This window comes from Charadrius vociferus, unplaced genomic scaffold (assembly GCF_000708025.1).
Source record: "Charadrius vociferus isolate BGI_N301 unplaced genomic scaffold, ASM70802v2 scaffold32, whole genome shotgun sequence".
Classification (NCBI taxonomy): domain Eukaryota; kingdom Metazoa; phylum Chordata; class Aves; order Charadriiformes; family Charadriidae; genus Charadrius; species Charadrius vociferus.
Genome location: NW_009647856.1, coordinates 9,378,235 through 9,404,833, shown reverse-complemented (window position 1 = coordinate 9,404,833; position 26,599 = coordinate 9,378,235). Strand labels below are relative to the sequence as shown.

Sequence of the window (26,599 nt, the reverse complement as noted above, 5' to 3'; positions counted from 1 at the left end):
TCCATTGCCATCTTTCTTGAGGCAGCTCTTATATCGTGTTCCAGCTCACAAGAAGCGCACAGTTTCATTGTGCCATCTGTGGTTGTATCTGGGTGAAACCTGATTGTCTGGGACAATACAGGGACCAGACGACTTCACCGCTTTGAGACGTGGGCAGTGCAAGACCCAAGAAACTACTCAGGACCATCTTGAGTCGGTTAACAGGGCTGCAAGAACAGGCCCTAAAAACGGTGATTCCTGCAGGGAACGCTTAGAGCAGATGCAGTGAAAGGTTTGTCTTAAATTTCTTATCCATGCGCTACTAAAACATTTATTTCAGTGTTTTATACGAAGTGTTTCTGAGCGATAAATGGCTACGAAAGATACAGTTACATCCCTGCTGTAATACATTGTAGATGTGAACTCTGAAAAACCAATTATCCCCATAATTTATTAAACAGCAGCACCAAGCTATTGTAAACAGTGAGATAAGGTTTTTAAAACATCTCTTGCACGTCCTGAGGAATGCAACACAAGAGACAATCACGCGAGCGCCTGGTGTTAAGGCATTACAAATGTGTTTAGAGGAGAGAAAGTAACACACACAAAAGAAAAAGAGGGAGAGACGGTGAAAGAAAGATTACTGGATGGGAGGCAATGAAAGACAGTCATGAGGAAAAATGAGACAAGGCATTTGCAAGTGTATTAAGACCCACAGCTCCCAAGCAGGGAATCAGCCTCTAATAGTCAGATATGGAAGAGGAAGAGGAGGAGAAGGTGAAACAAAGGAGACGTGGCGATACAGTTAAAATATACAGCTTGCGCTGGGACTCAATTCCCTCTCTCTGAAGGTTTTACCGAGTTGCGCACAGCAAAGAAGGTGAAACAAAGGAGACGTGGCGAGAGAGTTAAAATACACAGGTTGCGCTGGGACTCAATTCCCTCTCTGAAGGTTTTACCGAGTTGCACACAGCAACTGAGAAACTACCTTCTGCTGCTCTCCCTCCCAAAAGCTCTTTCTGGAAACACTGGGGTATGGCAAAAGGGTTTGAAACTGTGGTACATGAAGTGGTATAGAGAGGTATGCAAATGAAACCCTGGTCTGAGAACAGCCCAGTCCAACCACCCTCCTATCTCAAAAGACTTGATCCAAAATATCACCTCATCACAAAACTCTTCCAGAACCCGACTGAGCAAGGCACCATGCTCTGATACCCCATTTGGTGCCCAACCAAGGACCTCGGGTGACGGTGACAATCCTGGATTCATTCGTCCTTATGAATTAATTAATTAATTAATTAGCCAACTCTTCATGCATCCCGACAAATCTGGACAGATGACATAAAATGAAAAAAGTGTTCCTTCCAGATACAGAGCACTGATACCCCACCTTCCCTATGGAATAGCTGCACCGGCAGGCTGGCTAAAGAGGGTTTGGCAATACCTAATATCAAAAGAACAAATTCCACGAGCATTTAAATATATCTACTTATAAATGTTTTCTATTTCTTTTCAGTGTGTTTGAAAAGACTCCTGCCCTTACTACTTCTCCAGGGGCCATTAAGTTTAACGATGGCCTAGATCATTAAGCCAATAAGTCTGGCTCCTGTGACAGGCAGCAGAATGTCATTGTGTTACCTTCACCTGAACCCCAACAACTTTGGCTGGACTAAAGCATCACTCCCAGAAATGCACCTATCTCCCCTCGAGGGTCTCCGCACTGGAAGAATCCTGGCAGCACGAGCACCTGTACCCATACCACATGAGCCTATGCCTCACTTTTATGTCTGGATGTGTCTGGATTTAACTTTCATTTATTTGTCCTTGTTCTGACTTTCACCACTAGGATGAAAAGACTGCATCTGGTTTTGTTTCCCTGCAAAAGCGCTGTAATCAAATTGCCTCTTGATCTTCTTTCTTATAAGCTAAGAAAGCTGCCTGGTGGGTATTATTCAAGGTTGGCTGACTTCTTCTAACTGTGTGCTTCCTATTGTGTTTGGCTGCCCAGAAAGGACCCATTGTACTAAAGTGCCCGGTGAAAGAAAAAGATGAAACCAGGAAAATGAACAACTGACTGATTTCACAGTCTGGTTTGAATGCAGTACACATAGTAATTAACAGAACCGATGGCAAAATGGAGATCAACATGACTGCAGCAATCAGTCTCAATAACCCAAGGTGTTAGTACTGGCCACAGTAATATTTTTTACATTATTTTGGCCTTGGCAGCACCTCTTTCAACTATAAACCAGGTTCTACTAATATTTTCCATATTCCTCACACACTAAAGATTTTTAACACAAACACCACCAAACGTAATCTGAGCTGTTCTAGGAGAGCTGTGTGGAAAGAGCTCCTTTGGATATAATCAGAAAATGCTTTTCCATTAGCATCGCTCAAAAAATTACAAACTACTGATATTCCATTTGACGTTTTCATACTCGGACTTCTATCTTCCCAACCACTTCTAAGCACTAAGTAACCTGCATGCACAGCATGGCAGCACAGCAGACTTGGAAAACACCCGTGTAAAGCATAACATTTTCAGTTTTCTTAGAAATCACTGCTCTTTTAAAAAAGATTTTTCAGCTGAAGCCAAAGAAATCTTTCTTTCCTCTCCCCTGTTCTCTGCCCTCAGATCCCCAAAACTGGAGAAACTCTTATGGCTGAAACTATTTCCACGAAAAATATACTCAGGGTCTTTGCTGATCCATGAGCAACAATATTAAGCTCACAGCACTTTGCTGGCAATAGCATTCTTCTGTTGAAGCTTCCTTCAGTGATAAAATAGATCAGAGGTTCATGAGAACAAAATGTCTTCTATCCGCTCCAGCTAGGGACCATTGTGTGATGACGTGAAAAGCCTCATGCTGAAGCCACTTCAAACAGCAAAAGCATCGAGACTACTCTCATTTTCAAAGGTCTCATCCACAGTTCTGACAATCATCGAGACTATTTTGAACAAGTCAGTGGCTAAAAGCCTAAATTTCCTTTCAGGGGACCGAAAACTCCTATCTGTTCTTTTGCAAGAAATTTCCAATTTGTCTTACTAGCTTAAAGTCTGCCAAACATGAGAAATCCCCAGGAAACACTAGCCACCCGCAGCACACAACCAAGCGACCCACAGCACACAACGGAAGTCTCTCTGCATTGGATCTACCAGAAGCAATTTACCAGTACGGCAGCAGAGATTGTCCAACATCCACTTCATTGTGTTTGAATCAGACCCTGCCTGTACAGGCTATTGTGATTGCCAATGACAGAAAACCCTGAAGTTTTCATCAAAACCCCGATACCCTTGAAGCTACTCAGTGTACCTTGAATACCAAGGATTTTGCAAAGTCTAGGTAAAATCAACAAAAATGTTGCAGTAATCTTCCTCCAAAGCTATTTTGTCATCCAGTGCTATTTCGTACTCCTGAAGACAGGATTCAGAACGGGCCCTGCAATTGTTCTGCCTGTAAGGACATGTTTTGTTAATTCTTCTCCTGGTTATACAAAGAAAGAGTTTAAGTCATACCACTGGTGCTAATGACTTCTATCTCCAATATTTGGCGCAGAAGCCCACCTGATCACACTAATTCACCCTGGCAGTGCCTCAAGAAGTATGTGGCAGAGGTGATGTGAAAGGCGAACCAGATCATTTGAGCTGTAGCTTTGTACTGACCTTTGAGGAGCACTGTTAATAACTGGCTGCCACTTGGACTTCATACCACTGATCACAACCCTTTGTGTTCAGTTGTCCAGCCAACTTTCCACTCATCATGCACAAATCCACTCTACATCTCCACAGCTTGGCTATATGGGCGCTATGGGAGACTGTGCTGAAAGCTTTTTTAAAATGAATAAATAACTTCCACTGCTTTCCCTCAACCACTAAACCAGTTACCTCATCACATCAGGCACAACTCACCCTTTGTAAATCCATGCTGGTTCTCCCCAGTCACCTGTTGGTCCTGCATGTTCTTGGAAATGGTTTCCAGGAGGATTTGCCCAGTAACCTTCCCAGGAACATAAGGCTGAGAGCTTGTAGTTACTTGGATTCTCCTTCTTGCCTTTCTTGAGGAAGGGTGTAATGTTTGCCTACTTCCAGACATCAGGAAACTTCCCTGATCATCATCAACTTTCAAACATGACAGAGAGTGGCCTTGCACTGACATTGGCCAGCTCCCTCAAGCTGAGCTGGCTGCTTCCCATCTGGTTCCATGCACTTGTGGACATCCAGTTTGCTTATAGCATCTCTATCTTCTTTTCCATCTACCGTGGGTAACACTTCACTCCCTCAAACAGTACCAGGGACCTGGGAAGCCTGAGAGCCACCCTTGCTCACAAAGGCTGAGACAAAGATGACTTCTAACACCTCAGCATCATCTACTACAAGTGAAAGGCAGCCTTTTAAAGTACCACAGTGGAAAGACTTTCTTTGAAATGCGACCTCATAAACGAGCCATGGTGCCTGTCACAGGGTGGTTAACATTCCTAGAGTTGAGCTACTGGATTTGGGCAGCTCTCAAAATTTCATTTAATGAAGGAGTCCAGGAATACCCATCTTTCTTATTTTGACTCACTGGGCTTCATAAAAGACCCAGGAGATAACTCGCAGCACACGCTGGTACTGTTTATGTCCAAAGTCCTGCAAAAATGGGTAAACCCAAACAGCCCCTCTTACAGCCCCTCTTACAGCCCTTAGAAATGAAAGCCCTTAAAAAGCATAAAGCTCCTCAAGCATTTTATGTAAAATTGGAGAGCCAAATCTAGATGTAGGCATTGAACTTAAAGCACCTATAAGAGCTGGATGCCCACAGCTTTGGCAAGTCAAAAGATGGGGCCTGACATTTCTAATTCGTGATCACCAATAAATCAGGTTTGACTATTTTCACAGAGAGCCAGCAGCGCTGATGGGAAGCGACTGCCATCACACATCGCAGACACATCTCTTCAGACAATCTAAATTGTTTATCTTCTTTGCAAGGCTACTGTAATTGATTCTGTGCTGGTCACTCATGACAGCAGAGTAAACTAAATGCAGGTTGCCCCAGGACTGAGGAAAGGCATTCCCAGCAGCGCATGATTTGGCATTTGGGCCAGTGGGGAAAACAGCCACCTCCTCACCGTCCTCCTCTCTCCCCTTTGCTCTACCCTACTGCAGCCGCTGCTGCAAACAAACAACAACATTGTCAAGATCCAAGGAGTTGTCAGTTTGCATCAGAAGGAAGGCGGTGACACGACATGTCACATTACAGCACAGACGCTCCAGCTGGCTGTAGAGCTGTCATCATTAGCAGCTCGACACCATTGGGAGCTGGTGTAGCTGGAAGTCGGTGTAGACGGGCGCTTGCTCATTACAGGTCTCTGTTTAAGATTCTGGAGCACAAACGAGTGCCATACCGATGTAACGTGTCATGTGCCATTTGCACATCCCAGAGTATCTGAGCTCATCAGCATGCTTTCTTTTCTGCTTCTGCACAACCAAACGCAATTAAAACCCCGATACACTTCTTGATGAAGCAGCTCAACCAAACTCAGGAAGGAAAAAAAGAAGGAAGTTCCAGGGTAGCCAGACAGTCTTAGGACATGTCTTACCCTCTGTCACCCACTCTTAGAAGTACTCAAACCACCTGCAGGCAAGCAGGTAGGACCAGCCAGCACCACCCTGTGAAGAAAGCTCCAGCCTCAGAAGCCAGATAGCTCCAGCAACAAGGTGCTGCCCAGCCCCAGGAGCTCTGTCTTCTCACAGGACAATGCCACACTGAATAAGAATACATTTCTATGCTTAAAAGTCACTCCGAAACATTCTGTCCCAGCTCTGAGCCTGTAATGACCCATTCTGTGGCTTGATAAAGTTGAAAGATGCTGCTTGACTCGCTGAAGAGCAGAGATTGCTGCTTCCTGGAGTAGCCATCATACAGGAACACGAACGCAGCCTGTGACTGGCTGACCAACATAAAATACAAAAGCTCCTTGCCAGAAAGCATTGTTATACCTTTACCTGGCAGGCTACGTGGATATAAGATATATCCCAGCAGGCTGACAGCCCTGATAAATAGATGGGAGGAGGAAACAGACACCGTAACGAGTGGGCAGAAGCGTCACGAGGGAAGGTAACAGAGATGGAAGTGCTCGTTACAGTATGATTAGCACATCAGGCAACAGTGAGGGAGGATAAGCGGTTGATGTGATGTGGATGAGTGACTATCTCTAGCGGCCCGTGTACTCATAGTTGGTCTTCCTGGTGTAAGCACACTAAGCTGCCCGGGGTCTCAGTAGATGGGGCTGTAGACAGAGCTATTGAGGACAAGACATCCCTGCACCTGAAGGTCAGTGAAATGTTTTCCAGGCAGTCTCCCATTACAAATAAGGGTTGCAACAGCCTTAAGAACTAGATACTGCTGCTTTTGCATAAGGCGGATCCCCACACTCAAATAAGAAATCCCAACAAAGTCCTATTTTGGATACTGCTAATAGCAAAACTGCCTGTAAACTCAAGTCTTTGCAGGATAGGACATTAAGATGGGGCATTACAACTTGATTTCACAACTCCTAAGTACCTGTAGAAGTACATTATCTGACATTTGCTAGTATAAGGTGTAGGGGCCTGGAATCAATGAAAACCAGGTCACGGACGATGACTTGTTTTTAATGAAAATCTGCACGCGCAAGGATGACTTTTAGATTTCTGTCCACAAAAATTCAATTGACAAACACAAAAACATGTCATTCCACGTGGGTGAAAGAAGAAAATTTTCATTGCTGATTGCAATCCTCCTTTAGAAAAGCAGTTTTTGAGTATGCAGAATAAAAGGTTCTCAATTCTCTCCCTCAACCACAGCACACATGAGCTTTCTGCAATATCTGCACTGCCAAAGATCAAATACAACAGCAATCAATAGTGCCATATTTACCAGCCAATCATTTCAAATAACTAAGAGAAATTTGCTTTTATTTGAAAAGGAGTAACAGAGTTCAGTATAAAGGGTGAGATTCACTGCATTTAATTTCAGTACTCAAAAAGTCAAGGTGACCAAGTTAGTCAATGGAGAGAGCTGTCTTCAAAGAACTATTTGCTGACATCCGTCTTGAAGCAGGAAGAACTGCTCTTTGGAGGGACTCTGGAGAGACTTTAGGTGAGACACCCCCTTTCAGAGAGACAACGGCTGTTGAAACACATCCTAAGTGTAGTGCCCATTAAATAAAGAAGACATAAACGGGTAAATTTTCAAGTTGGAAAGAGAAATTAAGTATTTTCTAGATATACAGTTTTCTTAAGTGTTGTTTAGATGAGAATTGAAGCATATATTCTAGGAAGGCCTCAAATCTTGATCTTAATCCCACATCCCCTACTTAAAAATGTATCCCTGCTATTTTGTTTCCACTTATTTTTTTGGTGCCATTCAATCTTGCCAGGTTTTTCTGAATTAGAGTGACAGGCTCTATATTAAAAGCAGTAATACTCCTACATTTAGAAAGCCAGGAATTGAGTTAATTCAATAATAGCCAAGCTTGTAGGAACAGCTTATCATAAAACTCAAGACTTCACTGAATAAACATGGCATTTTTCATCAAAATCTGGATGGCTGCTTGGAGAAAGACAAAAGAAATGAACCGTTCAGGTGAATATTTCATTTCTTAAGTTGCTATAGAACGAGTCAAATAATTCAATGAAGCAAAACGATAATTAGAAAAGCAAAACTCTCACAGTAGAAGAAATCTTTTGTTCTCTCTCTTTTTTCTTTCCCCCAGTCAGTTCCATTTTTGAAGCTTCACAAATAAAAGAGCACACACTGAAGACTTACTTTGCTTTAAGTGTTTCCTCCTGGAAATTCCACTGAGGGTCTTCCACTAGCTGCAGTTCCCGTAAAACACTCCCTGGCTTGTAGGCTGCATTGATCACCATGCTGAGAACCTATTGAGAGACAAAACCGACAACACCGATGGTTTTAGAAGCAGTCCTTGGCCACAGTGAATATGATCCCAGGTGCCGCATAGGCAGGAGTGGCTTACAGGTGCCAACTGAGGTTCAAGGCTGCACAGGGTAAGTGCCAGACGCAATGAGAAGAGCTCCCAGATTGGATCAATGTGCCAAACATATTGTAGATGACACATAAGTCTGACACGGTAACTGCATTCAATGCCGCTAGCTAACCCTGAAGATCACCTGTTAATCAGTATTTTCCTTTGAGACCCCCTCACCCAAAGCAGATTCCATTCCCTGCATCCATACTGCCTGAATTTAATAAAAAATGAAAATACTTCTGATGGTTCAACCAGGTACAAAGTCATGCGTGCTGTTACACACTGAACACTAAAGGCGAAACGCACATACTTGAGGTCAGCAATACGCTTAAGAATCTGAGTGCTGCGTGCCTTGACTGTATTAACAGAATATTAATGAAGTCTACACAAAAAGAGTTTGCAGGAGGTGTGCCTGAAACCCAGTGTGTGTCCACTCTGTACAACAAAACACATGTGCCAGTCCATTTAATCCAAAGCCTTTGAGAATAAAAATGATTCCTACTGTTGGCTCAGGGAATCCAAGCTTTAATCATCTACACTTGGCCTAAGGAGATAAATATAAGAAAAACAAATCTCTTAACAGCACCAGACCATGTGTTTGAACACTCTGCATTGTATGTACATGAATGACCCCACAGTGAGTCTGGATTGGTTTTGAAATAATTTAGCTCTTTACCTAATGCCTGTTCTTAATTCTTTGGGCGACTGCAAATTATTTCAGCATGATGAGCTTTAAGTTCCCCCAGCATCCATGAACATCGTTCATCAGAAATGAAGAACTGACTAGGTCATATTGCCAAAAGCAATTTGTTTATGGTTTGGCGTTTTTTTTCCTGTTTTTTTTTCTTTTTCTTTTTCAATCCAGCAACCCGAGGACTTTCTAGTATTTTGAAAACCTTGTAGGACGAATTATTTTCAGGCAAGGGTTTCACTTAATGCTGCATGGTACCATGTAAAATGGCAGTGATTTGAGTTGCCTGGCTAGCTTATTTACTAGAAGCAAAATCTGATTTATCATTGGGCCTTTGGAAACATTACCTGAGCCACTCTTTAACAAAGTGCAATTAGAGACCTCCAAAGCAACTCCCAGTAATAGCACTAATACCTTACTAAGCTCTGATCATCTGCACATGTCAAAGCACTCTATGAGGAAGGGCAAGAGCACACTCCCTATGTGCACACAAGGGGAAACTACAACACAGATTTATCCACGGCTCTCCAGTTGGTTCCCATCTCATCACACAACCCACTACACTAGTCACTAAGCTGTACTGATTCCCAAGAGAACAAAACAAAGCTTCTGAGTGAGCCCAGCCAGTTGCTCGTCCACATCTTTTCTTGCCTGCTTCTCACCATACAGACTGACGGGGCACTGGTTTCTGGGACAGAGACCCAATGTAGGGAAGCCAAAGGTGGGTTTTCAAAAAACATCAAGTGCCTGGGTAGCTCCCATGCTCATTCACAACCCATCAGATGTGTTCCCCTCTTGAGCAGCACATCCAGAGAGATATTTAATGCCTATGCAGGAGCTTGGTGGGAAAGTTCTCCTTCAGCACACTTCTACACCCACCCTGCTTGCTGGTGGGAAAGCTGGGAGCAGAAAGTAAGTGCCTCTGGCTGAATAACTCCCACAAACAGTGCTGTCTTACTCCTTTAACAGGGTGATGGTGTTCGTATGAGTTGTCAGAACAGTTAGGAAACAAGCAAGAACAGAAAACCCAACCCTGCAAATAACAGCTTGGCCACGCTTGGGCCACCAGACACCTTATCAACTCCGGCTCTGCAAAGACACCCACAATACCAGGACTTTTCTCAAAGCTGGCTCATCATCAGCAGGACTCCGTAAACTTCTAAACTCAGTTTTTAAAAAAAAGAGTGTTTTGTAAGAACAATCCTTTCCCTTTAAGGGAATAATTTATTATTATTATTATTAAAAAAGAAAAAAAAAAAGCTTTGGCTTTTACTCTTCTTGTATCTCAAATAAGTGACTGAGTTTGGCATTATACCCTACAGCAGGAGTCCATCACCACGTTAACAGTGTTATCTTCTAACAACATTATTGCTTCAGATTACACACTATTAAACACTAGGGAGAAAAAAGAACACTTTGTTTCTTGTAGAAGAATTAACTGTGATTAAAGCAAAAACAGTGAAGAAAGCTAGACCAGTTTCTAACTTGCCAGCTTCCAACTTTCTCTGGAGATGGAAAATTACTGCACCCATATCAGACTGGTCCAATTTTGCTCCGATTCACTAAATCCCCTTTGGCTGGAGCGTGACTGGTCTGAGATTTTGGTAGTTTATTTTCAGCCCTCTCTATCAGGAATGGTTTGGGTACAGCCAGCGATACCTTGGAGCAGAGGGATCACAGAATCACAGAATGGTCAGGGTTGAAAGGGACCTCTGGAGATCATCCATTCCACCCCCCCTGCCAAAGCAGGGTGGCCTACAGCAGTTGCACAGGACAGTGTCCAGGTGGGTTTTGAATGTCTCCAGAGGGGGAGACTCCACAACCTCTCTGGGCAGCCTGTTCCAGTGCTCTGCCACCCTTAAAGTAAAGAAGTCCTTCCCTCATGTTTAGATGGATTAGACACCACCAGCCCTTGCTGCTATGCATCTATGAGGTTTGATTTTGATACTATTGAACTTTGGATTTTCACAGTCAAGTAGGCTAGAGGCACATCAGTGAGCATGAGCACACAGCACCATCACAAGCCTCTACCCAACCCTACAAGCACCTGACATCTCAGCTATAAAAACTTCCATGTCACAGATTTTCAAATGCCCAAGGGCCCTTTTCTGAGCACGTCTAGATGTGCCTGGTGACACATGGCAGTTCAGCACCTTTCTTCCCATCATAGCTTTTTGGTATTCACACATTTCCCATCTCTTCATCCCTCTTCATTTATGGTCCCAACCCTGGTTGAAGCTTTCTCAGGAGGTGTCAGTTGCAAGGTACAGTTCAAAATACCATTACACTTCTTCTGCTGTTCAAGATTAGCATCCTTGTGAGGAGAAACTAAATTTCCCTCCTCCACCTGAGATGTGAGCCCACATCTCCTACCTAACAGGAGAGTCCCTAACTCCCAGACTAGCCTCAGGCAGGACAACAAAAAGTTATTGTCTTGTCCTTGGAATAATGATGTGCCTGTGGGAAAGAGACAGAAGGCAAAAAAGAGTTTTTTGGGATTCCTTCATTAGATGATCAAGTATCTAAAAGTGCACTTCTGTCACAGTCAAGGTTGTAGCACTTAAGCGTTGACAGTCTGTGACATTTCAAAAATGTCCAGATCCTAAGTCAGAGGAACTACTACAGACGAGCTGAAGTCCACAGAGCAGTCTTGAGGAGGATGTTAGTAAACCCCCTTGAAGAAATGCAGTTTATATCTTTCCATACTATAGAGGTTTCTGCCATTCCAACACCATATCTGATCACTAACTGTAACACTATTCTCCTGGCTCAATCATACACCTAAGGCTCAGTACAAGCAACTTAATGTTCTGACCACCATGACTTAATTATGCAAATTTCTCCTAAGACGTCATGCTGTGCTCCAAAAAAAATCAAGTTGCAGAGTGCAATGGCCTTCCTTCACAAATGCTGGATGACTTCTCCTATTTGCATCAGCAGGACAGTCACATTACCTTTAAGTCCATTTTCTTTTTAAAGAGTGAAAGAGCAAAATGTCTTAGAAACAATAAGAGCAGTAAGCAATGAGGCTAATTAATCTCTACAGCACATTTCTCTAAGATATGGTGGGTCATAGATCATTTTGAGTCTTAAAAAGAAACCTCATTTTGTTTTACAATGTTGCCATGGTAAGTTGTTGGCACAGATGGAAGAACTGTTCAGAATTATTTTTTAGATATTCCAACCCAAGAACTAAATCTAAAGCTGGCAATGTGTTTATTTCAATTTAACTTAAAGTTAGCATTCATTACATATCTTAGTTACTATACAGTCACTATTTCTCAGCCCAGATGCAGTTGTTGGATGGCAATAGTTGATGTCCCCACTGTATTTGGCTTCAAGTGTCACCTCCTTTTCCAAACAAGTATCTCACAAAGAGATAAGCTTTGCAGCTGATGTTAAACAACAAGCGTTGCCAGCTCACTGGCCTCTTGGGGTGAAAGAAACCACCATAAACCACTGGTCTCAGCGGAGACTTGTGCTGGCACCAGGAATAATGAACATCTAGGCTTTAAAAATAAGTATGACACTAGATAGCACAAGAGTTCCTTGTCACTCACCTAAGGATTTGCATGGATGTGAGGATACATGCACGCAAACATACACAGAATTAAAATCAGTATTTTCTATCATACTACCAAATAAGTTGCAATTGCTCTCAAGATTTTGATGGGACATCTTGCTTGAGGAGTGCCATTCTGGAAGGAACCTTAGCAGTTTCCTCCCTGCAGAGCTCACCACTTCTGAATCCAACGCTAGGACAAAGCAACTGGGCAGAAATCAGGGGGATGCAGTAACAACACAGAACTTGGCTGAAATGCCTGTTCTGCTGGAAAAGAGGTGCTGCGCAAAAGCAAACCTATCCATGCTGCTTCTCTCCTGACACCTCAAGTGAGAACAGCCCAGACCACTCAAATGGAAGGAGATGTTCCTACTCCACACAATAAGGGTATCTCCTAACCTTGTTTAATCCAGAGCCAAGCAGTACTGACCCACAGCTATCTTACTATTAGCATGCAGGCTGCTGGCACCAGATTGTTTGAAGCTGGATCCCAGATGATGCTTCACTGCATCAGTGATGGAGGCAAGGAAGGACATGACCCCGGGGGAGAAGATGGCTGAGGAGCACCATGAACTAGAGTTGGGCTGCATTTTTTCATACAGCCCTCGTGGTCAAGTGTGGAGGAAACACAGAATCATAGAATCATCTAGGTTGGAAGGGACCTTTAAGATCATCAAGTCCAACCATCAACCAAACACTGCCAAAACCACCACTAAGCCATGTCCCTAAGCACAACATCTACCTGTCTTTTAAATACCCCCAGGTATGGCAATTCCCCCACTTCCCTGGGCAGCCTGTTCCAATGTTTGATAACCCTTTCAGTGAAGAAATTTCCTAATATCCAATCTAAACCTCCCCTGGCGTAACTTGAGGGCATTTCCTCTTGTCAGAGGATGGAGTGCGACTCACTCAGCACGCAGCCAGGAGCAAGGTCTCCCATCACCTGGTGCTAGTGGAGAGAGGACATCTGCTCTCTTCTTGCTTTAGGTAATCTAGATGGGGGAACGGGGTAGGACTTAGTTGTTCAGCTGTTTTTAGTCTTGGGTTTCCATCAGTGCCAAACACAGCAGCATCTCCATCACGGAGATGCCTGCTGTGAATTGGCTGGCAACCAACACAGACTTTTAACTAGAGCATCTCTAAAGACAGTGAGTTATGGCTGGGGAATGGGGTGATTTAAAAAGCTCTCGCCAGACTGCCACTGACTCCGTTTTTCCTTCGTAGCTGTTGTTTTGAGTTGTCTTTCCCACCCTCCCCTGTGTGTTGCCAAAGTAAAGCCCATGTATAATTTATCTATTCCAGACAAGTTACGCTGATGCATAATTTACAATGGCCTGCAATTTTCCTATATAGTGAGAGAGAGATAATTACAATGCATTTGCATTCTCGGGGCCACATCAGCGGGTGTAGAGCGAGACAAAGGCATCAAGCTCAGCACCGAGACTGGGTTCGGAGGGATGAGGACCCTTGTGAGCCCTGCAGCTGTGCAAAGTCTTGTGGCTGTGGTCTTGGGCTGGAGGAGATATGTCCTGCGCTGTTCTCACCACTCAGTTCTTCAGTCCTTTTGGGTGCTCTGGCAGCTGCTGCAGATCTTCATCTTGATGCAGGGTTGTCGTCTTTGCCACTTCTTGCCTCCTCCATGTGCTGGGTACCCCTATCCTCCTGCCTGCCCTCAGTTCCCTGAGCTGCTGACACCTCTCTCGTCTTGGCAGCAGCCAAGCAATCAGGTGTACCTCCCCTACAGAAACACGCTGAATGTCTTCTCTTCACCCTTTCCAGAATTTGGACCTGGTCACTGTGGCCAGACTGAGCTTGAATTTATCTGCAAAACAGCACTGACCAATGCTGAGCCATTGCCATTGTCCTGCTCCTTGGGTAGTCATTCATGTCTCCAAAAGCAAGACGCCCATGGCTCATTGACACTGTTATTTACTCCTCCAGCAAGTAATTCTGTAAGGAGGCGCAGCAAGGGAGAACAGCCTTTCTGTAGGAAACTCAGGTTTGTTTCCACAGTTGGTAATTGGTTGCATTCTTGAGGAATTTGGAGAAGCAGATGTTAGTCTATGCAGCAAAGCCCTAAGATACGAGGGGAGGACCTGGCAGCAGCTTTGCACTGCTTATCCAAATTCCAGGAGGAAAGGAGGAAGAAACATTAGCATAAGTATTGACTGTGCACACCTCATGTGTCCCCCACACTGCTTTTTCATGGCCTGTTTTTCAAGTAGCAGCAGATTGCTAACGCTCCCTATCAGCAAGTGCTATGGACTTGCTTTCAAACTTGGCAGCTGTCAACTTTTGCTCTGCCACCACTTTATCCTGCTTTCTGCTGAGGGATATTTTTGACTCACTTCTTTGAGACCCACGTGTCCCACCTGCACATGCAGCTGCATTACTGGGCACTCTTCACAGTCCAAGCTTTCAACCACATGAGACAACCAGCAGCGCTGTTGTGTATAGAGCAGTGCACGTAGGTGATGAGGAAGTGAATGGGGACACGGGACTCACTCTACAGTACAGTACAGAGGTGTTTTCAAAAGCGGTGGGTGATTCGGGAGGAATCTCACCTTTCAGGTGCTTCTGTTCAGGGCTGGGATTCATCTCATTTCAGACAACTGCTAACATCCTCAGCTGGGCACTGAGGGTCTTGCAAATACATCAAACAAACGGAGACCTAGAAGTTCCCATGACTTTCCACCAAGGACAGAGGGAGCTCAGATACACCCCTGCATCCACATCAAGTGGGGTTCATATAGGTACAGATCAGAAAGCTGGAAGATCTGGATTTCTAGAAGACCCAGGTCAAACTGAAATGGTGTCCAAGACACCAATGGCAACCCACGTATCCAACAGTACCATCTTGCTGTCCTCTCCCACCTGTACCCATCCTTTTTCTCATCTGTGTATGTACTGTAATATGTGGAAAATATTTAAGCATTGCTTTCAAACAAGCTAGCTTTTCTCTGAGGTGAACAGCAAGTGTTCAACATGCTGGATTTGGCCCAAAGCAAGCACCAATTCAGTCAGGATGAAGGGAAGAGATGCTGGTGCTCTGCCATCCTTGCCGTGTGGGATTAACCTATCCACATTCAGCAAGAGCTGGGCACGCCACAGCTTCCACTCAGCACATCACACACCCCCCTGCTGGGCTTTCTGCCCTGCTCACTTTGGATCCTGATGGTTTGGGCCCCATTGGACCATGGTCACACATACAAAGGAGTCACCCATACTGAATCTGCTGGCCCAATGGCATCATGGATGCTGAGAAACAGGTTGATAGCAACAACCACAGACATTCTCTTTGGGGTAGGCTCTGGTCAGAACATTAACTCACTTGCACAGTAGCCACAGTTAGATGAAACATGCTCCCAACTAACAGAACTCCCCATGTTTCAAAAATCTCACCTCTCCCATCAAAACACGTAGTGCACATACCTACCCTCTCTTCCTTCCCAGCTTGCAGTTTTGGCTTATGGAAACCACTGCAGAGCTCCAGGACAATTTTAGGTGCTCTCTTTTCAAATTCTGGGCCTGGTAAACCATGACCCATGTTTTCCCCTGAAGCCCCCCCAAAAGATAGCTGAGCCGTACCTCTTTGAGGACCAGCACGCACTTGCCAGGCCCGACAGACTGAGGTAGCTCTGCTATTCTGCCTTTGTTTAAATATGGACCTGAGAAGCAGCGGTGGTTGATGTAGAGCTGGGGGCAGCAGTATCTCCCATTGATGGTGCCTGCAAGGAGAAAGTAGCATTGATGTGCATGTAGCACTTTTTGTACAATTAATCAAAGCCCCTTCTTCTTCCTCCTAGATATGGGAAGGAGGGGACAAATAAGTGGTCCCTGGGGTAGGAGGTAGAGAAGCCTCTGCTACTCAAATCCCTCCATCATGAGAAAAGTGCTTTTAATAGCAACGGATTTGGCTGCACACCCTACTGAAAGGAGAATCGGGAAAGGATTTCATTCATAACGTAACCCAAGGCTCTTTCATAACTCGCATCGCAGATGGACATGAGTGACTTGGGTGAAACTTGCCAGAAAGGGAACATATTAGCTGCCTCTCACAAATACGGAATCAGATCAGGGAGAAAATTAAGGTAGAGAGCTCTGCAAGCCCCTGTTCAGCTACTGTCCGACCCAGTAAGCACTATGGTGCCATTCTCCTGACCCAACATGGATCTACAGAGCAGTTTTCTTTGTCTGGGGTAACCTCTGGGCTCCTTTATAGCCCATGGAGAGAAGTGGGTACTTTTAGATGTGGTTCATGTGCTATCCAAGTGGTTATCCACTTTCTAATTATCATATCCAAAAAGAGCCCGTTTCTCCCTATTTGATTGCAACAAGGCCCTGCGATGCTGGCTCAGATACCAATGTGTGTCCTGCAGTCTGCTGAAACAAAGTGAGTCAAATCCTGCCCCTCCTGTGGAGTCTGTGTGATTAACTGGATGAATATTGCTCTCTCAGAGCCTCCTGCCATTGCTAAAGGGGACAAAAATTTGCCGTTAGCAGAAGTAGGAGCCATACCACACAATCTTGATGCCAACACAGGGGCTCATTAAGTCCTGGTGTAAGTAATTTCATTGATGCCAATTAAAAAGTCACATCCATCTCCACCAGGGCTTCATTAGCCTGACCCTAACATCGTTAGCTGAAATGGGCAAGCTGCAGGAGAACTCCAATAACCCCAGCAAGACACAGCGTTCACACATGAGGCCCAGACCCTCACATGCTGTACATCAGAGACTCCTCACATTGTTGGTGGGTCCACACCTCCTCACACCCCCTGAGGATGTGGTCCCACCTCCCCACCCATATGACACTCTCATTCCCTTTTTGGGGTCAGCCCCCTCCATACAGGCAAAGGGTCCTTGAAACAATGATCCCACTGGTGCCGAGCAGCCTTACCTGTTGTGTCTGGCTGAGGAACCGGGCAGAGGTCATGAGGTATTTTCTCAACAGGCACTGTGGATGGTAACCTGTTAAACAGCAATTTGGCATGTTTAATAGCGTCAGATGGGGCAAAGGGGCAGAACCAACCTTCAGGCTGGACCGAGAGATACATCAGGACCTGCGTGGACCAAGGAATGGAGATAACTCAAACGCAACCCAGCTTCCACACAGTTTATCATAGTCCCGGGCCTGAATATTGAAGAAGAAGGAGCCAGATCCACCACTCCTCCAAAAATATACTCTGCTCTGTGACCTTTAGCCGTTCAGGCTGCAAATATTCGTGCTTAGGTTCCTTAAATTCTAGTTTCCAGAAACTGCAAGGACTAGATAGGGAAATGCCTTCCTGGTACATGTCCATCTTCCATAAGCATCCCTTACTGGCCATCAGACTCTGGTTACACAGTCCCAGCTAGTAAAATATTTCCATTGCAAAGACTTTCTTATATGTTCACAAACATTTTAGATGTAAAGGAACCCCCTTGCCGATTCTGCTGCATTTTCTGGGCAGTAGGTACCCAAGTCACTCAGTTGCTGTGCATTATCTCTCTGGAAGACCTGGCGCATCCCTGTAGAAGTATCACCTTAAATAACAAAAACTTACTGCTTTTCTGGTTGCACAACTGCAATTCTTCTCTTCCTTCGCACTGCAAAAATGAAGCAAGGAAGAAAAAAATAGTTTTGTACCCTTCTGTCCTATAAAGTATACTCATAATGCATAAAAAGCTGTATGAATGCACTGACTATAAAATGACTTCTAACACAATGAAATGGTACTTAATTACTATCGCCATCTTTTCTCGGTATTTTTTAAGTAAGTCACTACATCATTAAAACCTACTTTAAATATGTAATAATACATTTAATCTTTCCTCTGGAATGCTAATGTTTTATGGGATCAGTATAAAAAAAAATTAAAATAAAAACACAAATATTTTTCCATACAGAAACACATATGGATAAGATTACATTTTACAAGCATGATTACCTCCAGCATAATTTATCCCTAGCTATAAATTGCGATAAGGCTGCATAATGTTGCCATAGCAGTATTCTCCCAAATTAGGCCCCGGCTGCCTGATTTTTAACTTAAGCATATTTAACTCTTCAAAAGGGTTGACACGTTTTAAAATTTGCCTTTCAGATATTAATGAATGTAAACAACAAGGCCAATTTTTCATTTGGTGGCTTGAGATCTGGGTTGGATAGTTTCTGTGAGGAGCGGGAAAACACCACCAAGTCACTGAGCACTCATGAACTGCCTTCAAATGCAAAAGGAAAGGAAATAAATTGGCTTTACTATGCACTGGAGGCAGGAAAAAACAATATGGGCTTAACTGTGCCGGGAGAGATTTAAATTAAACACCGGGGAAATCTCTGAGCTGGTAAGGACAGTGAAATAACAGGATAGGTAACCTGGGAAGGGGCAGAAACACCACCACAGGAGCAAGCAAACGTTTCTCAATTAAGACAGAGCAGATCCTGTTTTGGACAGGGAGCACCTGGATGGCCTCTTTATGTCCATTCCACCCCATATTTTATGGTTTGTTTTTTTTTCCAATTTGAGGTCCTGTGTCCCTAATTCCCTCAGCTCCCCAACGGAACTTGGCTCAGTGCAACAAAACCTGGTTTCACTCCGACAACCCCACCGCAAACCCACAACCTGCACTGTGCAACCCCAAACCACATAAGAGTCTTTCCCAGTGCAAGCAATCCCATTTTTAGAGGGACGGATCACACAGACAAGTACAAATTGCATAATACCAGTGCTGCTGAATGTGATCACTAATTAGATTTATTACTATTTATTACAGTACACTTACAGCCCGGTTACCAGTCTAATAGTTAGGTTGGTAGTTTCAAAAATTGTATTATAGACATAAGACAAACTCCCTGATAAATCCGTTAATGTAATATCTATGCTGCTTGAGGTTTCCATGTACTTACAAACAGCTTTGTGTGGTGGAGTTAGATTATAAGCATTCGCTTCACACCAGCCAACGGGAAAAATGTCCATAGACTCTACATCAACTATGTACTCTGGAGAGGGCATCTGTAAACCTATAAACACAAATTTATAATGTAATTTAGACAGGGGAATACCAAGCTCGGAGCCATTCGAGCATTCATCATGAACCAAGGGAAGTAAATGATGGAACACGTAAAAATAAATCTGCTTCCCTGCATCAAAATCAGGCATCGTTTCATCTTCAGTTTTGCACAGACAGCAATGATAAGGCTATTGCATTTACAGTGCAATGTGATTCCAGAGAAAATCCCCATTGCGAGCACACTAAGGGCGCACACTGAAGCAGCCAAAAGCCAGTGAGGTTAAACGAGCGTGACCTTCCCCAACAAGACGGCCTGATTGCCCCATTGTTTTTTTGTAGAGTTGCACAAGCCAAGTTAGCCAAAGGCCAGTTGGGTTCTTGCTCTTACTGGTCAGAGAGTGCACATGGGCTGTAGCAGGATGATAACTAATGGGAGAGTCCTTTATGCTCCAATGCCCCCCTGAAGCTTCTTCATGTAGTTCTGCCTTTGAGTCACTGTCTTTAAGGGTGGGAGATGGCCACTCTTCTGTCTAGAGGTGCCATGAATTCTCCTACACTATAACATGACCTGATCACCCAGCAAGGGAGAGGCAGTATAAAAACCCCAAGTTGGACAGATGCACTAAGATCTTTGGCATAACACTGACTACAAAACCCCACTGAAAATCTCTGCTTAAGGCAAATCTCTTCCAGTTTGGTTATTACATCTCCTTCAGAAGACACTCTCCTGTCTTTGGTTTATGTGGGTCACACTCAATTGGCTTTGATTTCTTTTGAAAACAACCCTGGGTCCTCAGTCAAGACACTCCAACTGAAGTCCACCTGCGCTGGCACAGCCTGACCAACAACTTCATCCCCTCTGCCATTTCCACCCTAGGACCTCATAGCTCCAGTACCAGCATGAGATGACCTCCTAATAAAAGAGACCAAAGGGTCAGCAGCTTTCCCTGCAGCATCCCCGCCTTTGCATCCGTTACAGCGTCTTTGCCTCCTGCTTAACGCAGCGCAGTTTGACTGTGCACAGCTAGATGACTATGGGGAACTTCCCACTAATGAATGTTCATCAAGGGCTTGCAGTGTAATTGAAACAGTAATTGAACTTTGTGATGGGAATGGGATCGAGGCTGAGACGCAGCATTTGGATCAATCTTGTCTCTAGTAATAAACTTTCTGCGCTTCGAGAGCGTATGGTTGTATGAAAACCCAAAGGAAGCAGGAAAATAGGTGCTGGTGCTCACACTGCTGGAGGAAATAATTAGAAAAATGAAATCATGATGTCTGGATAGATTCATGGATGTCTTCATGGTATTTCTTGGAGCCCTGCATTGTGTTCACACATTATACATTGAAGACACAGTCTCTGTTTCACTGGGATACGAGGAAGGGAAGAGGATGGGGTGAAGGCACATGATACAGGACACAACCTGCTCGTATGAGCAGCTGAGCCTCAATGCGGTGTCTCAGCAGCTGGTGTTCCCTGCAAAACCATTTACCTGATGAGAAAGTACCAAGAGGTCACTGAAAGCTGCACTCTCCAGTGGGCAAAACATTTTTGCCTAATGCCACAAATCCAGCACAGCAACTGATGTGAGAACTGCTGAAGTCAGTGGCAAGACGGGCACAAAGTGAGCAAGCCATAGATTGAGCCCTAAACAGAGCAAGAGTTCAACACAGTCCCCACTGAAATTTCACCAGGGGAAAATCCATCATTTTCATTACTATGAGTGTTCTACAGTGTTATTCTGAGCCAATCAACAGATCAAATGTACGTTCCTGCTTGAAAACTACAATGGATGGAACAGGAAAATTTTGTTTTTAAAGTTTACAGCTGCAGCTGCCCTGATGAGCAAGAAAGCACCACAATGTCTGTTCTCCGGCAACACCGCTATTCCTCTTGCAAGACATATTCACAGCTACCCTGTCCTCCCGGGCACTGCTTCTTCCCTCTGGCAATTGATAACCCTGCCTTCTGCTTCTGACACCGTACTGTTTCGTTTGGCCTCACTCGTATAAATGGGAAACAGCTTGTTCGAGACTCATTAGTTTCATTTGCTGCGTTTTATGCTGCCATCGTCTCAGACTAAGAAATGTCCGTGAGACTTGAGAGGTTAAATGGAAAAGAAGAGAAGAGGGAGACTGGGAATAGGGTGCGGAAAACTTCCATCTCTTGCTACAAATCTTGAGCAGAATAGAGCAGCAACTCCGGAAAACACTCGAAGGGAAAATTATGGAAAAACTCCCTGGAGAAGTGATTAACAAAAGGGTTTTCCTCAAATTCCTAGGCTGTGCAGAGAGTGTACATTATTACGTGTATAAATTCACACCGGAAAGCTTCAGCTTTAAAATCTAAAATGAACCAGTAAAAATTAACAATGCAGATGATGAGTAATAAAGTAGCAGAAAGTGATGGGATGCACACAGCCTCGGATCAGCCCGATGTTTCTCTTCCACCACGGGGGAACTATACTGCTGCTCATTAAACGCTCGCCCTGAAGTTTACAGAGTTTTGCTACTGTACAAAGCGTGATTTATTAAGCAATGTTCCCTCATGTCTAACTCGATGCTGCTTAACTACTGCATCCTGTTTTATGGCTGCAGTTTGGGCTGTCAAACAGCGAAACTGGGAGGGCAACAATGAAAGCTTCAGAGGCGCCCATGATAAATGGTGGGACCCGAGGTCTTCGGTGATGGGCTCCCATGGCAGTTGGGGAGTCTTGCTGCTACCAGAATATAAATAACCAGTGAGAAACAATAGCGTATTAATGGAGCCCAAAAAAACATGCCACAGTTCAAGCCACATTTATTTTACAACTCTGTAAGCAGGGTTTTGTGGTTCTTTTTAATGCCTAGTTTTAGCGTAACACCGTAGTCATGTATTTCAACAGCAGCAAAGACTTCTCTTCTCTTTATTTTTGCAGTCTTTTGCATCTTTTCCTTTTACTACAGATCATTCTATTCCTGGTATTGAGATATAAAACAAGTGTAAAGCATCTATATATCAGAACTCAAAAGACAAGGAGATGCACACAGGGTTTGGGTTTTTTTTTATGACAAGTTGTAAAAAACATCCTTTAAGAAATTAAAAGAGTAAAAGACAGGGAGAAAGAGATGAGGGAGGGGAGCAAGGCGAGAGTGCGTGGCCCTCTCCCTGCCTCTATCCAGGTCTTTGAGGACTAGTTGATTTAAAGAGACAAGAAACAGCACTTCCTATTCACAATAAGGGGCAAGAGTTTAGGGAACACCAAGTCCCTCTGAAAGTATTACAGCTTAGGAGGAGGGGGGGCAAAGAAAGAAGGATTCCCAAACCCCATAAAATCTGCATATAGAAGTGAAGGCACTCGGCAATTTAAGAAGGGGATTTGCCCAAATGGGTCAGATTCCTTGATTCCTTGACCAGATGGGTATAAATTTGACAACAGCCTTAGTGAGAATTGAATTTCAAACAAGCGTTGATTCCAGCTCTGTAACAAAAATCACAGAATCATAGAATGGTTTAGGTTGGAAGGGACCTTGGAGATCATCAAGTTCCAACCCTCCTGCATGGGCAGGGACACCTCCCACTAGACCAGGTTGCCCAAGGCCACGTCCAGCCTGGCCTTGAACACCTCCAGGGATGGGGCCTCAACAACCTCTCTGGGCAACCTGTTCCAGTGCCTCACCACCCTCAAAGTGAAAAATTTCTTTCTAATGTTTAATCTAAACCTGCCCTCTTCCAGTTTAAAGCCATTCCCCCTGTCCAGACCAGGCTGCAGATGAGCTTTAGCTGCCTCGAGTCAGCAGGCAACCAGTTACCTCAGATGAAAAAAAACCCCAAACCCACCATTTCACACAGCTCTACCAAAAGCAAAGATGCAAAGTCGTACCTGCTCTGTACACTGGAGATCATCGCATAGGAGACAAACTACCTGGGGTGACAGCTCTGTGTCAGGGGTGGAGGAGGACAACCCAGCTCTCCTACATCCCCCAACCTCTGCGGCATTCGGGCACATGCCTGCAGCTCTGCTCTCCCCGGGTCTTACCTGGCCCAAAGCACGAGGATTAGTAGGAAAGACACAAGAAGCATGAATGATTCAGCCTGCCAAGCTTTAGCTCAGGAGGAAACTCTCTTTAGGTAGCAATTGAGTTATAAATCTCTGAGAATGGGATTTATCATGGAAGTGTTGGGAAAGCCTTGTCTACCATATAATGCTACTTTTGTAGAGCTCAACACCATAGAACATCTGCCTTTCTTCTATTTTAGAGCAAACTGCTAGCACACGTGAGGTACTTTGGGTAACCTGACAACATTTTTACTAACTTCAAGGGCTTTGATTAGAGACTTTTCCTCTTGTACAAACTGCACTGCACATTGTCAGACACTGAAATACTTCTTGGGTTATTATAATCAACACAGCACAATGCTGAAGGTGATGCGCCAGGTGATGATGAAACCATACAGGTAATATCAGTCTGGCTTCCACTGTCTTCCACTCCAAAAACACTGAGATGAGCATCTTGCAGAGGAGGGAAGGTGACTTTTTCTGCAGATCAGGCTTGAGACTTCATCTCACATGGGATCTTTGCAAGAACCCCTTGCCACAACCCCTGTTCCTCTGCCTTTTCCAGAAATCACATACTTGACTATGGTTTGTTCTCCCATTAACCCTTTCCTTGCTGTTTCACCCTGGAAGGGCCAAAATAAACTTGCATTAATCTCTGAGAATGAGGGTTCACACTGCTTTTGCAGAAACAACCTTGACCACAGCCCAGAATTACTCATGAGCCACCATACTCACCCATACATGGGCCATCAAAGACAACATGGGTGACTCCTTTCCTCCCCTCCCACCTCCTGCTACAGAGCTCCCATGGAGCAAGCGGGTGTCACTGACTTTACCAAAGCAAAGACTTGCTCTGTTTCCTTTTGATTCTGCTCTCTGCAAGACAACTCTGCAACCTGGAGCCCAGCACAAGCTTCGTTTCTCCCCATCCCTTCTTCCTGTTAGGAGACTGGGAAACCAACAATGTGCACTGCTCCCTTGAGCTGCAGAATATGACTGAGCCTTGCTTTCCTCCAGGCTCACTGAGACAACGTGCCACCATGTCTCCTGGGGCTGTACGTAACAAGTGTTTAAGAGATGCTGCTCTTTCATCGGCCCAATCTCTCAGGGATGCCTCAAAACATCTCGTGGCATCTATCAGAAATGCGTAAGCAGAGCTGCACAGTATCCACCTATCAGCATGTGACTGCAGGCAAAGGGGTGAAGGTATTTTAACATCACGTCTCCCTGAACCATTATGGTAGCTTAACCAAATGCATTTTATTTTGCAAACAGGAGGGTTCCAGCAAGATGCTGATTTCTGTGTCCGAGCTGGCAGCACAAGAGACTGCCTTAGGCATTCATCAAGAGGCAGAAGTACAGATCTTACAGAGGCTGGTGATGAGCAGGACTATGGACCACCAGAAGAGCCTTTGATATTCATGGTTCTCCTGAAGAAAGCAAAGCAGCATCTTACATTTGTAGTTGATGCTGACCCAATTACTATTGATTTCAGAGGGAAACTGAAGCTCATACATTCATTGCAGATGAAGCCAGTAGCTTCAAACAATAGTGTGTTGCCTTGATGGGTAAAAATTAAACTGTGTTGTGACAACGACACATGCTACAACTACTTTATGGTTTATCCTAGCGCCCATCAAAACACTTACATGAGCGTGGCCTTCTGCTCTTGGTGACTTTAAAAATAACACTGCTTTTACAGCAATAATATGAAGAATCCCTGTGTTGTTCTAAATTGCACTTATTTAAGAAGTCCTTGCCAAGGTGAATTGAGAAAGAAAGTCCCAAGAGCAAAACCACATTAAAAATGAGCTCATCTCTACCTTATTTCAAGAAAGGCAGTTCTGATATGGTATTATACTCTGCTAGTTTTTCAGCCCTCTCCTAATACTGCTTGTACAGTGGTGGTGTTCTCCATGGGATGATGGCTTTCTAAAATCTGTATTATAGAGTTATTGCCTGCAAGAGCTCTCTTAGATCAACAAAGGAAATTGTACAATCACAGAGAGGAGGGATGTGAGCATGCAATGGCCATAGTAAGGAAGAGCACATATTGCAGAAGTTTTATGGACCAAGGTGAAAAAAAAAAAAAAGAATGGAAGGAAGGAAAGAATGAAGGAAAAAAGGAATGAATGAGGTTGCAGGGGGGACAAGGGATCCCATAAGAGCCTGTTGGAAATCACAGCGGAAGTCTCAGCCACACAAGTGAGGCAAACGTCCATTCCCAGGATGGAGGTCTATCATGATGGCAGTGAGGAAGTTTCTATCATCAATGGAGATCATGCTGATAGAGTCCACATGGATGAGAGGGTGGAAGGTCTTGTGGCTCCCTCATGGAGACAGCAGGGGAAGATAATTCTTAATAACATACTATTGGTCAATGTGTATCAAAAAGAAAGGCTGGAGAAAGCAGTATTGTGCAGAGGATGAAGGACAAAATTAAAAGAGCATCTGAGTGAACAACACAAACACAAGAAGCACTTACAGCACATACCTTCCAGATGAAGCCACATTAACCGTCCTTTAACTGAGGTGATAGAAGCGACACATATCTCTGCAGGGTTCCTGGGGTTCACTGCCTCCAGCTTCATGTTCTTAGTAAAGCCACGGCTGAAGGATATCTGAAAGAGCAAAGACCAACACTGAAGCATGGCACTGCAGCACTGCGTGCCTTTAATTAGGCTGTCCACTGGGAAGCATAAATTTAGCATGGTTTGCTTTTCACTGGAAGTGCAGGATACAATGAAGAACACAAATGCATCCAAATTCAAAACAGAGCCACCCTGGACACCCGTATGAAAAAAACAATGATGGTAACAAATCAGGAAGCAATGTATTTCATGGTTTACTGCAATCCCTAACTCTCAGAGACTGGGAGGAGGTTACTCCACACCAGCTCCAAGTGTATTTGAATGCTTGCTATTGATGCACTTGCTGGCCACTGTTGTTGATGACATACTACAAAGAGACTTGCTGTGCTTCAGCATCTCTCATCTTGTTAGGAGAAGCCTTGTGAAGCAAGGAACCCACCTTGCCTGAGATCAGAAAAACTTCTTCATACGTTTAGTTCCCCAGGCTGGCTGAGGCTGGAGAAATTTGAGTAATGTATTCAAGTATGTTTTTCTTCACGGAGTATTTAAGCTGAATGTACAAGGTCCTTCTCTGTAGACTTCAGGTACATAAGTTCATTGGTTGCAGGTGGGTGTAGATGGAGCCACTTGTGTTTACTGCTACAGCAGTATCTCTGTACACTTAAATACAGCACCAAAGAAACAGATCTTTCACAGGCTGAAGCCCTCCCACTCTTCTCCAGTGAAGGTAA

At 44.3% G+C, this 26,599-nt stretch overlaps 1 protein-coding gene across 1 annotated transcript in view; it reads right to left on the bottom strand.

Annotated features, from left to right (window-relative positions):
• The window catches only part of SFMBT2 (Scm-like with four mbt domains 2), a 105,474-nt gene that overhangs the window by 6,948 nt on the left and 71,927 nt on the right, over positions 1–26,599 (bottom strand). The window contains exons 10-15 of the mRNA XM_009882959.1: positions 25,772–25,898; positions 19,134–19,247; positions 17,791–17,833; positions 17,145–17,215; positions 15,834–15,973; positions 7,773–7,882 (exon numbers count right to left, since the gene is read on the bottom strand). Of these exons, the coding sequence (XP_009881261.1) occupies positions 7,773–7,882; positions 15,834–15,973; positions 17,145–17,215; positions 17,791–17,833; positions 19,134–19,247; positions 25,772–25,898 (605 nt within the window). The remainder of the gene's footprint in view (positions 1–7,772; positions 7,883–15,833; positions 15,974–17,144; positions 17,216–17,790; positions 17,834–19,133; positions 19,248–25,771; positions 25,899–26,599) is intronic.